Source organism: Bemisia tabaci, chromosome 1 (assembly GCF_918797505.1).
Source record: "Bemisia tabaci chromosome 1, PGI_BMITA_v3".
NCBI classification, from domain to species: Eukaryota; Metazoa; Arthropoda; class Insecta; order Hemiptera; family Aleyrodidae; genus Bemisia; species Bemisia tabaci.
This window is the reverse complement of record NC_092793.1, coordinates 88,871,365-88,884,737: the sequence shown is the minus strand read 5'-3', so window position 1 is coordinate 88,884,737 and position 13,373 is coordinate 88,871,365. Positions and strand designations below refer to the sequence as shown.

Here is a 13,373-nt window from a genome sequence, read left to right as displayed (position 1 = left end):
TAACCCCGAAAAAATGGTGGTAGGGAAGCAAGACATGCCATAAAAAAAATGATAAAATCGATGGAAAAATGAGTTGAGGGGAGAGGGTGATGAAGCTAGAAAAATGAGCTGGGGGGAGATAGAATAAATGCTGGCTAAAAAATTAAAACTAACCTAGCAATAATTTATTAAAAAAAAAAAAAACAATTGAGATAAAACATCAGCTGATAGCAAGCAAAGGTTACCAAGGAAACCAAGGAATGGCGATCAACTTTCATAAAAACAGATTAGTGGAAAACAGCGTAAGTAAGGCACTTACGTTAATTACCGTTTATAAGTAAACGGTAAGTGCGATTTAATAAGAAAATCTATACAGTTCTTTATAAGACCAAAATGGACAAAATTACAACATTTGAATAGGCTAACGTAAATCTAACGATAGTTATCGTGAACGAAAGAATTGACGACATAGGTCGGGTAACTATTATAGGTGATGGGTGATGATGATTGGTGTGAAACTCGAAATCCTAGGGTTTTTTGAGATGAGAAAAACGATTATCTGGCATTGATTTTCCAGAAAAGTCAGTCCTTTTCAAAATGGCGAAGGTCAAAATGGCAGCCTCGAGCGGAAAGTGGATATTTAGGCTGCATATCGTTAGATTTGCATGAAACTTGGTATCTGGGGGTATTTCGGCACGAGAAGAACGAATCTTTCATTGGATATCTGAAATTTTGACAAATAGCGGAAGAGGGTTATGCAAAACGGCCAAAAAGTGACCCCGCGGGGATTGTACGAAACTTTGTGGGATGATTGTATAGGTCATTTTGGGCCTGCATCTGGCTGCTTTTAGGCGAAAACTGCAGGGAAACAGCGTTGCCATTTTTTAAAGTCGTAACCTTCAAACACCCATAATTTTCGCAAAAATGCAGTTACAGAGCTCGTATTTATACCAAAAAATGCGGAAAATTTTGTTCTATCGACCAACGCAAAGGAAATTTTTATTTGAGTCGACTGTTGCCACGTTTTGGCCATTTTTTTAATTTTCATAATGATTAAAAATCACGTTATCGCCTAAAAGTGTGCTTGCAGTTGGTGGGAATTGAATAAAAACCTGTCGGAATTATTGTTCGTTCGATTCCGCATCCATTGATATGTTATACTTTTCTGAGAGGCTTAGGGAATCCAAGTTACAGCGATTTAAAAATTCGGCAACACGCCCGACGCCCGATTTTGACACTCGTTAATGTACGTTTCGCGACTCCGTGATGAAGGAGAACGCCTAGATAAAACAAAATTCGAAGAGCCAGTTCATGTTTTACGCTTTTTTGAAACTTTCACGTCATTTTTAGAAATTCAAGTAGCGGCAGCTTTGCGTTGGTCGATAGAACAAAATTTTCCGCATTTTTTGGTATAAATACGAGCTCTGTAACTGCATTTTTGCGAAAATTATGGGTGTGAAGGTTACGACTTTAAAAAATGGCAACGCTGTTTCCCTGCAGTTTTCGCCTAAAAGCAGCCAGATGCAGGCCCAAAATGACCTATACAATCATCCCACAAAGTTTCGTACAATCCCCGCGGGGTCACTTTTTGGCCGTTTTGCATAACCCTCTTCCGCTATTTGTCAAAATTTCAGATATCCAATGAAAGATTCGTTCTTCTCGTGCCGAAATACCCCCAGATACCAAGTTTCATGCAAATCTAACGATATGCAGCCTAAATATCCACTTTCCGCTCGAGGCTGCCATTTTGACCTTCGCCATTTTGAAAAGGACTGACTTTTCTGGAAAATCAATGCCAGATAATCGTTTTTCTCATCTCAAAAAACCCTAGGATTTCGAGTTTCACACCAATCATCATCACCCATCACCTATAATAGTTACCCGACCTATGTCGTCAATTCTTTCGTTCACGATAACTATCGTTAGATTTACGTTAGCCTATTCAAATGTTGTAATTTTGTCCATTTTGGTCTTATAAAGAACTGTATAGATTTTCTTATTAAATCGCACTTACCGTTTACTTATAAACGGTAATTAACGTAAGTGCCTTACTTACGCTGTTTTCCACTAATCTGTTTTTATGAAAGTTGATCGCCATTCCTTGGTTTCCTTGGTAACCTTTGCTTGCTATCAGCTGATGTTTTATCTCAATTGTTTTTTTTTTTTTAATAAATTATTGCTAGGTTAGTTTTAATTTTTTAGCCAGCATTTATTCTATCTCCCCCCAGCTCATTTTTCTAGCTTCATCACCCTCTCCCCTCAACTCATTTTTCCATCGATTTTATCATTTTTTTTATGGCATGTCTTGCTTCCCTACCACCATTTTTTCGGGGTTATAGATATTTTAGCGGCCTCTAGACCCGTGACTCCAGTCACGGGCATTTCGCTAGTCCGTCAATAAACAACGGAGATGCCAAATTTCCGCCATGTAGAACTTTGACCGGCCGCCATTTTGTCAAAAATGAACATTTTGACCTACGGTTTGCGCCCAAAATTGTCTTTTTTTTATTATCTTTCGAATGAGGTATCACAATGGGGGGGCTTGCCATTGGAAAAAAAAGTTAGCCCCCGCCCCCTTAAGAGGGGCCGCCCCCCAAAATTTTGGGGGGACCAAAAAGTTGCTACTTTAGACCGAGGAACATTCCCAAAGTTTTAAACTTGTATCTCGATTTGGAAAAAAGTTACAGGGGTGGTCAGTGACTTTTGGATAAACCTGTATAAGAATTCCTACATTATTTTGAATCGCAGCTCATTTTGCCAATTTTTACCAAGGACGCCCTGTCCTCTCTTCAGCAGATTACTCTGTCATTTCATATAAAACTCCGTGTTTTCGCCCATTCACTGGGCGTCCCATTCAGCTTCCACCAGTAGTAACCCAAGCAAGTATTTTCTTTGGCAGCCTCTCTGCCGTCATCCAGTTAACATAATCATACCAGGCAAGCTTTTTGGTCATGTTTAGTTCGCTGATGTATTAAAACTTCTATTTTTAGGTCCTAAAGGTGTGCCAGGTATTGGAATAAACATTCGCGGACCACCCGGTGAGCCCGGATTGCCTGGATTTCCCGGTACGCCTGGTCAGCCAGGGAAAAAAGGACTGCCTGGAATTGATGGACTAAACGGTGTAAGAGGAGAAGATTGCGGAGTGTGCCCACCAGGTACCTAACTCAAACCTCTGATGATGGCTGCTGCACACTGAACTTTTCGTAATTATCAGGATTTTCTCTATTGAAAGTTCGCAGAAAAGAATAGAATGCTGTAGTTTCCGCCGTACTTAGATCCAACTTACCATAGTAATCGAACAGCTTCATGAACTAAAACTTATGATTTTACGTATCTTAAGAGAATCACTCCGGTTATGGAGTGAAATACCCTAGTAGCAGAACCACAGAAGGAAAAGATAAACATTATGTACGAAAGTTAATTTTTTTCTATAATGCATGCATACAAAAGTGTTAAAATTGAACATTTTTATGTAACCATTATGTAAAAAAATTTTATAATTTTCGTGAGCTTTTCGTGAACATACTAAAAATTCTTTTAATTCGCGAAAAGCTCACGAAAATGATGACCTATTTTTTATATATTTGATCGTTAGGTACACAAAAATGTTCACTTTTAACACTTTCGTAAATGTGCGTTATTGAAAAAAATAAATAATGTGTGTATAAAAAAAATACCTTATCTAGCTTTTATCATTTTACATATATTACGGTCAGATTTGAACTTTGATTTTTTTTTATATAAGCTTTACACGTTTTTTATATAAAACGATCATTTCGATACCAGATATGTTTTCTTTATACTTTTTTTTAGAAAAACAAAAATTTGTTCTGCTACTTGGGTAGGTAAATCATCAGACGTAGTTTTACATGTTTGGAACCATCAAGAGTGCTCGGTGTTCTTCATTTGCACAAGCAGAGGCGATAAAGGAGGAGAGGGAAATCTCTCATAGAAAATGCCTCACAGGAGAATAATTTCTTTATGGGTCATTCCACGTCAACTGTGCCATGCTCGGAACCCGACCCCCTCCGATTTGGCTGAAAATTGGTATACGAGGTCTTTACATCATTATAAGAAACTGATTTGAAGGGTTTTCCCATCTGACGCCCCGTTCGCGAGATATCTACCCCCAAAGATGGGGTGAATTTTAGCGATATTCAAAAACGCCCGTTTTAGCGATTCTCATTTTCTCGACTTCCCTCTCTTTGACTCTCCACAGCGAGACTCTGTATCAATCCATCATACTTTAAAAGAGTGTTTCTAGACCAGTTTTTCATGTAAATTCTGAATATGCCATCGAAATTTAGCTAAAAATTATTCTAATGGCCGTAATTTAGGGTTTTTTTTTAAAATTTACGATATTTTCGCCATTCAATGTTCAAACTGAATTCTCCAAAAAACTATTTCTCAGATTTTCGATTTTTTTTTTTTTTTTTTTTTTTTTTACTTCAAGCTTAGAATATATACTTTTGGTTGATATACTTTTTTCAATGGAACTCGGACGGTTAAGGGCCTAAAAAAATTCAAATAGGCCAAAAAAGGTCAAAAATTGTAAAAAAAGACGAATTTTTACATGTTAATCCAAATCTTTCGATAATAAACTCTTCAATTATCGATATTTTTCCCCTTTTTACCCTATAATATGGACGTATTTATACGAAAGGGAACTAGGCGCCAAATTTCCAAATTTCAGTTTTTAACGGATCTGGATTCTCCATGTAATAGGCTGCTCTCACACGTAAATATGCCCCCAAAATACTAATTTCATCCCCTGGAATCAGCCCCTGAAAAATCGCAAAACAGGGAATCAGCGATTACGAATAAAATCAAAAGGAACTATATGTAATTCCCTTTGATTTAATGCGCTAACCCGGATTCCGAATTAAATCAAAAGGCGCTATCTCCACTTGATTGACGCGCGCGCGGCGAAGCTTGGTGGAAACTTGGTGAAATTCAGTACCGGGGGGTATTTTTGGACGGGAAACTCGAATTTCGGGTCAAATTTTGAAAATTCAGAAATCCAAGATGGCGGACATGGCCTAAAATGCTATCTCGGCCCCTATCCAGCCGATCTTGGTGAAACTTGGTATCAGGGGGTATTTTCGCATGGGAAACTCGAATTTCGGGTCAAATTTTGAAAATTCAGAAATCCAAGATGGCGGACATGGCCTAAAATGCTATCTCGGCCCCTGTCCAGCTGATCTTGGTGAAACTTGGTATCAGGGGGTATTTTCGGACGGGAAACTTGAATTTCGGGTCAAATTTTAAAATTTCATAAATTCAAGATGGCGGATGTGGCCTAAAATGTTATCTCCTATTTAAACGCGCATCGCCAAAAAATCCCAGATGTCGTCCCCTGAGTGACGGTCACATATCGACCGTGCGTTCCCTCTGGCTCGATCGATGTCAGTGTGCACTGACATGGACAAGGGGCTTTTAACGAGCGAACAAATTAACGAACCCATCGGAATCACTTAATTTTCATTAAAATCACTGTTAGGTACTTTATTGGAATCGGAACAGTATTTAGAAATTCATGAGTATTAGAGCGCGCTGGAAGGATTACGTGGTCAAAAGCGTGACCGTCACCTAGGGGTTCGTCAGGCCCCATCTTGACTTCCTCGGAGACGCGAGTTTAAATGGGAGCTCAGAATACGCAACTTCGAACTTGTTTTCCGTGGGTTAATAATGTTTCAAAAAATCGGAGAAAATTCCAGCGAACTGTGCGTACTCAATCCTCCAAAAAAATGCAAAAATTAAAAATTACTGAATAACCTCATCGTTAAAATTTTAAACTCCGATATGGCGGATGTGGCCTTCAACAATAGCTCAATGCCTGAATCGTTTGTGTGAAGTTCGGTATTAGGGGCTCAAAATGACAACAGAAACTGTTTTATTTAGATACGAAAATTTTAACATAGGTAATCAGCACATGAAGGGAATTCACGATCCGACGCTGCTAGGTAAACCACGCACCTCGACGAGGCGGTGTATTGTGAACGTACACGGAGAAAAAAACTTCGTGCGTGGGACCCGAAGTTTAGGTCATATGGATCTGTGAAGTTTTCGGATTGAGCATCTGAACACTTTCGGTCCAGCTGCTGAGGTTTTGATCACACATCTGAAACTTCAGTTCTTACATCTAAAGTACTTCGGTTTTCACATCCGAAAATTTCGGTTCTCACATCCGAAAAACTTCGGTTCTCACACCTGAAGACTTCAGACGTAAGAACTGAAGTTTCAGATGTGTGATCCGAACCTCGACAGCTAGACCTAAAGTGTTCAGATGCTCAATCCGAAAACTTCAGAGATCCATATGACCCAAACTTCGGGTCCCACGCACGAGTTTTTTTCTCCGTGTAGAGTGCCATATATTTAAAGTTTACAAACGTGGAAATTTCCACATCTCATCCACATTGGCAAGATGCAGCGGGAAAGCAGATTGAGGTTAGGTAGGTATATTTGGGCTCCCACCACCTCCGGCCTTCACAACCCGGCCCGTGCGCTTTACGCAGGTTCATTGGCGGCCATTCTAGACGTGTAGTGCGTTTGTTTAAGAAATAGATATCATTTTAAGCCACATCCGCCATCTTGGATTTCTGAATTTTCAAAATTTGACCCGAAATTCGAGTTTCCCGTCCGAAAATACTCCCCGATGCCAAGTTTCACCAAGATCGGCTAGACAGGAGCCGAGATAGCATTTTAGGCCATGTCCGCCATCTTGGATTTCTGAATTTTCAAAATTTGACCCGAAATTCGAGTTTCCCGTCCGAAAATACTCCCCGATGCCAAGTTTCACCAAGATCGGCTAGACAGGAGCCGAGATAGCATTTTAGGCCATGTCCGCCATCTTGGATTTCTGAATTTTCAAAATTTGACCCGAAATTCGAGTTTCCCGTCCGAAAATACTCCCCGATGCCAAGTTTCACCAAGATCGGCTAGACAGGAGCCGAGATAGCATTTTAGGCCATGTCCGCCATCTTGGATTTCTGAATTTTCAAAATTTGACCTGAAATTCGAGTTTCCCGTCCGAAAATACTCCCCGATGCCAAGTTTCACCAAGATCGGCTAGACAGGAGCCGAGATAGCATTTTAGGCCATGTCCGCCATCTTGGATTTCTGAATTTTCAAAATTTGACCCGAAATTCGAGTTTCCCATTCGAAAATACCCCCCGATACCAAGTTTCACCAAGATCGGCTGGATAGGGGCCGAGATAGCATTTGAGGCCATGTCCGCCATCTTGGATTTCTGAATTTTCAAAATTTGACCCGAAATTCGAGTTTCCCGTCCAAAAATACCCCCCGTTACTGAATTTCACCAAGTTTCCACCAAGCTTCGCCGCGCGCGCGTCAATCAAGTGATTCAAGTGGAGATAGCGCCTTTTGATTTAATTCGGAATCCGGGTTAGCGCATTAAATCAAATGGACCTACGTGCAAAAATCCCCTATATCTCGCTTAATATGCATTTTTTCCTAATTTTGGCAACGTACGTAATTAGAGGAACTCTTCAGCTTTCAAACAAGCTAAAGTAAACCAAAATCGGTCCATTAGTACGGAAACGCCAATTGTTTTAGTCAAACTTGCTTTACTGAGAAGTTTGGAAATGGCGTTTAGCGCCTTTTCGCATAAATACGTCCATATGTATAAAATCAGACTTGCAACGCTTCCCATACATTCACCGATCGATTAACGGCCTGAGGGAAACCGGAAACCGACTAAAAATCCTCGAAATTTACGCAAAAAGGCGATTTTTCACATCGTAACCGATGCATTCCATGAATTAGTAAGAAACACTTACTAACGTGCATCGATGGGGCACGGATCTAAACGGAAATTAAAACCGGCCGGAAATGCTCAAAAATGACGGCGAAAAACGATTTATTACACGGGAACCGATGCATCTCCTGAATAGTCACTGAAATTTTAATTTTTTCTCCTTACTTCAACCTTATGGTGTAATCTTTCGAGTACTAAACACTAATAAGAGCGCATCGATGTGTTACGGAGCTAAACGGAAATGAAAACCGACCGGAAATGCTCAACAAAGGCCGGGTTTCCCACGGTAATCCGAGCATCTCATGAACAGTCACTGCAATTTTCATTTTTTTTCTCTTCTTCTAACTCAAGGTGTACTTTTGAAAAGCTTACATTACACATTATCCATTTATTGGTAAAATATCTAAAAAAAAACCGAATTAGAAATAAACCGAAAATTCAAAAAAAAAGAGGCGATAAATGACGTTGAATAGTGGAGTTGATTTGAATCGATGATATGATTTTAAGGAGCCGATGCTTGTATCATAAAAATCGCCGATTATAAACTTGACGGTGGAAAAATATGATGCACTTCATCGATCCTTTGGAGGACCCTTCTACAGGTAAAGGCAGCCTGACACTCCTTTCAAAAAAGTTAGAAGCCAAGATGAAGAACGGCCAGCCCTAACTTTTTTTTTTTTTTTTTTTTTTTTCCTCACGTGGAGGAGGTTGAGGGGAATCCGTCGGCGGACGATGCCCAATTAGGGACCAAGTGTGCCTTAGACTTCGACTTGACTGAGAATTCCAGCAATAGTTACAATAAAATGAGGAAGATAGTTCGAATAAGAAATGGAGGTTTGACTTGGACCTGATTTATGAGCAGGAAGAAAATATCGTTCATTAATATTGACGATAAATATTGCAAAAAAGTAAAAGGTAAAATTTGGAAAAGGGTAAGACATCACGCTGCCTTTCCATACACCCGTATAATTTATTTGCTGGAAAACTCAGAATCCCAAATTTGAAGAGCGGATTCAAACCAAAGAAATTTTTTAGGCCCTTAACCGTCCGAGTTCCATTGAAAAAAGAATATCAACCAAAAGTATATATTCTAAGCTTGAAGTAAAAAAAAAAAAAAAAAAATCGAAAATCTGAGAGACAGTTTTTTGGAGAATTCAGTTTGAACATTGAATGGCGAAAAAATCGTAAATTTTAAAAAAACCCTAAATTACGGTCATTAGAATAATTTTTAGCTAAATTTCGATGGCATATTCAGAATTTACATGAAAAACTGGTCTAGAAACACTCTTTCAAAGTATGATGGATTGATAAAGAGTCTCGCTATGGAGAGTCAAAGAGAGGGAAGTCGAGAAAATGAGAATCGCTAAAACGGGCGTTTTTGAATATCGCTAAAATTCATCCCATCTTTGGGGGTAGATATCTCGCGAACGGGGCGTCAGATGGGAAAACCCTTCAAATCAGTTTCTTATAATGATGTAAAGACCTCGTAAACCAATTTTCAGCCAAATCGGAGGGGGTCGGGTTCCGAGCCTGGCACAGTTGACGTGGAATGACCCTTATTTATCTTCTTTATTCTCTTTCTTTGAGATCTAACAAAGCACGGTTTTGGCATATATAGGATACAGGTCCCGCTCGAATGCAGTACATTCGACTGATAAAGTAATATCGCAGTTAAATGAAAGATAACAACAAAAAAATTTCGTAAATCATCATTCTTAAGGGTCATACTCGTATATTTTTATGTCTCCATTCAATAGAGAGAACATTAGTAAATAAGATTCTTCAATATTTTTAATTACAGTTCTGCTTACACCTTATTTGCCCTTGTGATATGAAAGCCCTGAACGACACTAGGCCTCAAAACAGAAATGTAAATATTAGATTACAGCCTCAAATGTATATAAATTACCAATCAATTTTTGAAATTGACACTCGTGCATATTATGTTGCCACGTCGTAATCAGCAACGACGGATTTGTAAAGTACGGGTAGCGCACAAATGCAAATTCCAACATTCTCCTCACCCATCAGTTAAAAGAAATTGGCCTTCGGAAAATGTATGCGCGGCGCAAGCGCCGGCATGTGGGGGAGGGGGCATCATGGTGCGATGATCGCACAAGACTTTCTCGCTGAAGCCGGCGCAGACACTTTTACTGGAATGTATAGAAAAATACTGCCAACCTCACAAAATCATGAAGTTCGATTGGAATTTTGATCGAACAACAATGGTTATGAAACCACTAAACTTTATCGTAAATCTCTTCACGATTGTGATGAATTTTTATATTTAGAATCGACTTGTCGGTATTATGAGGCATATTCAATGAAATAAATTATTAATGATGCCTCCTAGTAAAGACGGCGATCCTTAAAAATCTTAGCTTTTCTACGATTCATTGGGATCTTTTGGATTCATTGACATCATACTTTAAATATGATTATGTATTACTAGCCGTTCTGGACGCGCTTCGCGCGTCCGTCACGGCCAGCCAAGGGGCTGCGCCCCCTGGACCCCCGATCACTCGCTACGCGAGCCATTTTTCTCAGTGATTGGACGTTTGATCACTAAGATGTATACATTTTGGAGACTCTAGAGGCAAAAATGATTTCGTCATAGAACCTTGTTGCCGGAGTGTGTCATCATTTGCAAATGAATAGATGTGTGGAGATGAAGCGATGATGGGAATCGATCATTTCTTCAAAAACGCATTTGACTGGGACGTCATCCCATCGGATGGCGGAAAAAGACAATCCATGGATCTCCTTCCGCCATTTGACACGCTGAAGTAGCAAAAGTTCATCTTTACCTCTTAAGAAGATTATCGGTGGCGTAGGGGTCTAAAAACTGCTCGACGATAGTATAGTTCGAGTTCCGAATCGCAATGAACCCACTCGTGTTTTTTTTCCGTATATTTTCATCGCATTTAAATTTCTCTGATGTTTTTGTTTTATTCTCTCTGATTGCATATTAGCAATCATATCCTCATTTCATTTCCTTTTTCCTTTTCTGTAGCATCTTTGTCCATATACAATTATTATTTTAAAATAGCTTTCCCCTAGTATACAACTGATGCTTCAAACGGAATCAATTGTTTTAATGACATTTTCGGCAAAATCATGGGTTTCCCCAGGATGGCAGCCCCTCGTCCCTCCCGGACTCTATTGTTGCCAGATAAGTTGCTTTTTTAGCACTTTTCCCAATTCAAATCCATGTAAAATATTCACATTTATCCCACAATCTGGCAACCTCTCGAGTGAAATAGAAAAAGGTAGAATCGCTGAAAGTCTGAATCCTTCGAAGTTTATATTAATCTATCCCTAAGCAAGGTACAAAGCTATCAAAAACCTACTTCTATGGGTAGAATCACTATCCGATAATTAAGTAGTTTTAAAATAATAAAGCAGAAATCCAGCATCGATCCCACGTCTCAAAATTGGCGGTCGAGTGACCTATCCACTGGACCATTGGGAATGGCTGGAAGTAGGCAGGAAATTAGCTATTTACGAGGTTGTCCACTAGAGAGCTCTCCCACTCTCCCCACTGGAAATGGTTCACCTCCTGCCCGCCGGGAGCGCCACCTCCTTAGCTCATATCCCCGTGTTTTGGATTTTAATAACAACAACAAATGTGAACAATTGTGAACAAATAAGTGCTTCGTGTAATCGTTGAATAGGAGTCAATCATATTCATACAGTATTATTATATTTGTGTTCAATACCTCGTAAAAAGGAACCGCGAAAGATGGAATCTACCGGGATGCTTAAGTTCATAAACAACAAACATATTAGCTTCCAATAAAGATCTAAGTGTCAATTCAAGTGTTAGCTTCGATGATTCATAGTATGTAAGTCGTTTAATTTTGCTTGATGTGTACAGAGTAATTTTGGAGATGGTATATGATGCATTATATAATGCATTTTAAATCATTGGTTTCTTCCGACTCAAAGCACTTGCTGCTAATACCGAAGAGTTTTCTGTTTCCTTGAGCGTTCGGCCGAAATGGCGATTTGTTATGGGCCCCTTTTCAATTTTGAGTCTAGTCCAAGGATCTTATAGGAACTTAGATGAATGACCCAGGTAGTGCTTGATGCCAGCTTTCACATGATTAAAGGCTTTCCACAGTATCTACAGTCCATCAAAGTGAGCGGGTCCTCTGCGTGATCTCACGGAACAAAGTGCCCTTCTTCTGTGCCTCGTATCCCTTGAATTTTGAGTTTAGTCCACAGATCTAAACGGAACTTAAATCAATGACCCAAAAGGTGTGCTTGATGCCCCATTTTAAAGAATTGAAAGCATTTCCCCCAAAATGACAGTTCATGAAAATAGGCTGTTTGTGTGATCTCGCGGAACAAAGTGCCCTTTTTTTGTGCCTCGTATCCTTTGAATTTTAATTTTAGTCCTAAGATCTCTTAGGAACATAAATTAACGACCCAGTTAGTGTGCTTGATGCCCACTTTTAAAGAATTAAAGGCATTTTAAAAAATGTACAGTCCTTCAAAATGAGCTTTCCGTGTAATTTTGCTAAGAATCAACTTTGGCCCCTAACCTCCCCCCCCCCCCCCACCAAATTTTAGCGTAACCCGAAATTGTTGGCGTGCCTAAGGAAACCATAGATATGGTCTTCCCTGTAAATTTTGAATTAAATTTAACAGAAGACTCTGAGATATGGCTGCACACAGATTTGGGGGACGCCAAACGGACGGACACAAATTTTTTCAAGTATGGTTATTTTAACGCCAGGGACCTTAAAACTTTTAGAAATGATAAAATGTCAACCTTTTTTTTCTTGGAGGATGACAATACTTCCTGTACCCTAGGGGAGCGAGTAAGTAAAAACGAGTTTTAAAAATTCCATAATCATAAAGCGATTAATTTAAAATCTGGAGAAAAAAGGCTCTCAGCCTTTGAGACGAACGTAAAAACGCGAGACTTTTTTTCAAACAAATTTTATGATATCCGCCTTTTCAAATAGTGCTGCAATGTATGTTTGCAAGCTCCTTTTTTAAAAATGAGACTGGATTTTCAGAAAATGTTGAAAGCAGTATGCAATTTTTACCCAAGAAAGTTTCGATAGAGCATATTATGGGCATGCATATAATTATGGCATATTCTTTAGTTTTCTTATTCGAATAACAATTCTTCTTACTTTATTTTTTATGCACTTATTTTTTTTCAGGTTTACCCGGATTGAAAGGATTTCCAGGAGATGATGGTCGTAATGGGGAACCAGGTAATCCTGGAATGCCTGGCCTTCCTGGACCCCGAGGTCTCAAAGGTGTTCCCGGAAAAGTTGGTAGACCTGGTGCTCGTGGAATCGATGGTAGACCTGGTATTCCCGGTGAGTTTCAAGATTAATCATTTTTTATCGAAGGAAACGAAAAAAAGGCGTCGAGTACGTAATATACACGGTGGCACACGTTTGAACTTCATATCTCTCATATAGCCCCAGTTGAATGAAAAACAAAGGCATGTATGTAAGTGAATCGATTAGCAAAGCTATAAACTTACCTTCTCACTTTGACTTTTAATTGAATAACTGAGTAATGAAAGTATACATTTTTGAAAATGCATATTTTTTTTTTTTTTTTGGGGGGGGGGGGGTTTAGAATCCCCACG

The 13,373-nt window shown here is 39.3% G+C and overlaps 1 protein-coding gene across 1 annotated transcript in view; it reads left to right on the top strand.

The window, feature by feature from the left end:
* vkg (Collagen alpha-1(IV) chain viking) overlaps window positions 1-13,373 on the top strand; it is a 216,624-nt gene that overhangs the window by 92,432 nt on the left and 110,819 nt on the right. The window contains exons 11-12 of the mRNA XM_072296889.1: window positions 2,970-3,134; window positions 12,934-13,095. Of these exons, the coding sequence (XP_072152990.1) occupies window positions 2,970-3,134; window positions 12,934-13,095 (327 nt within the window). The remainder of the gene's footprint in view (window positions 1-2,969; window positions 3,135-12,933; window positions 13,096-13,373) is intronic.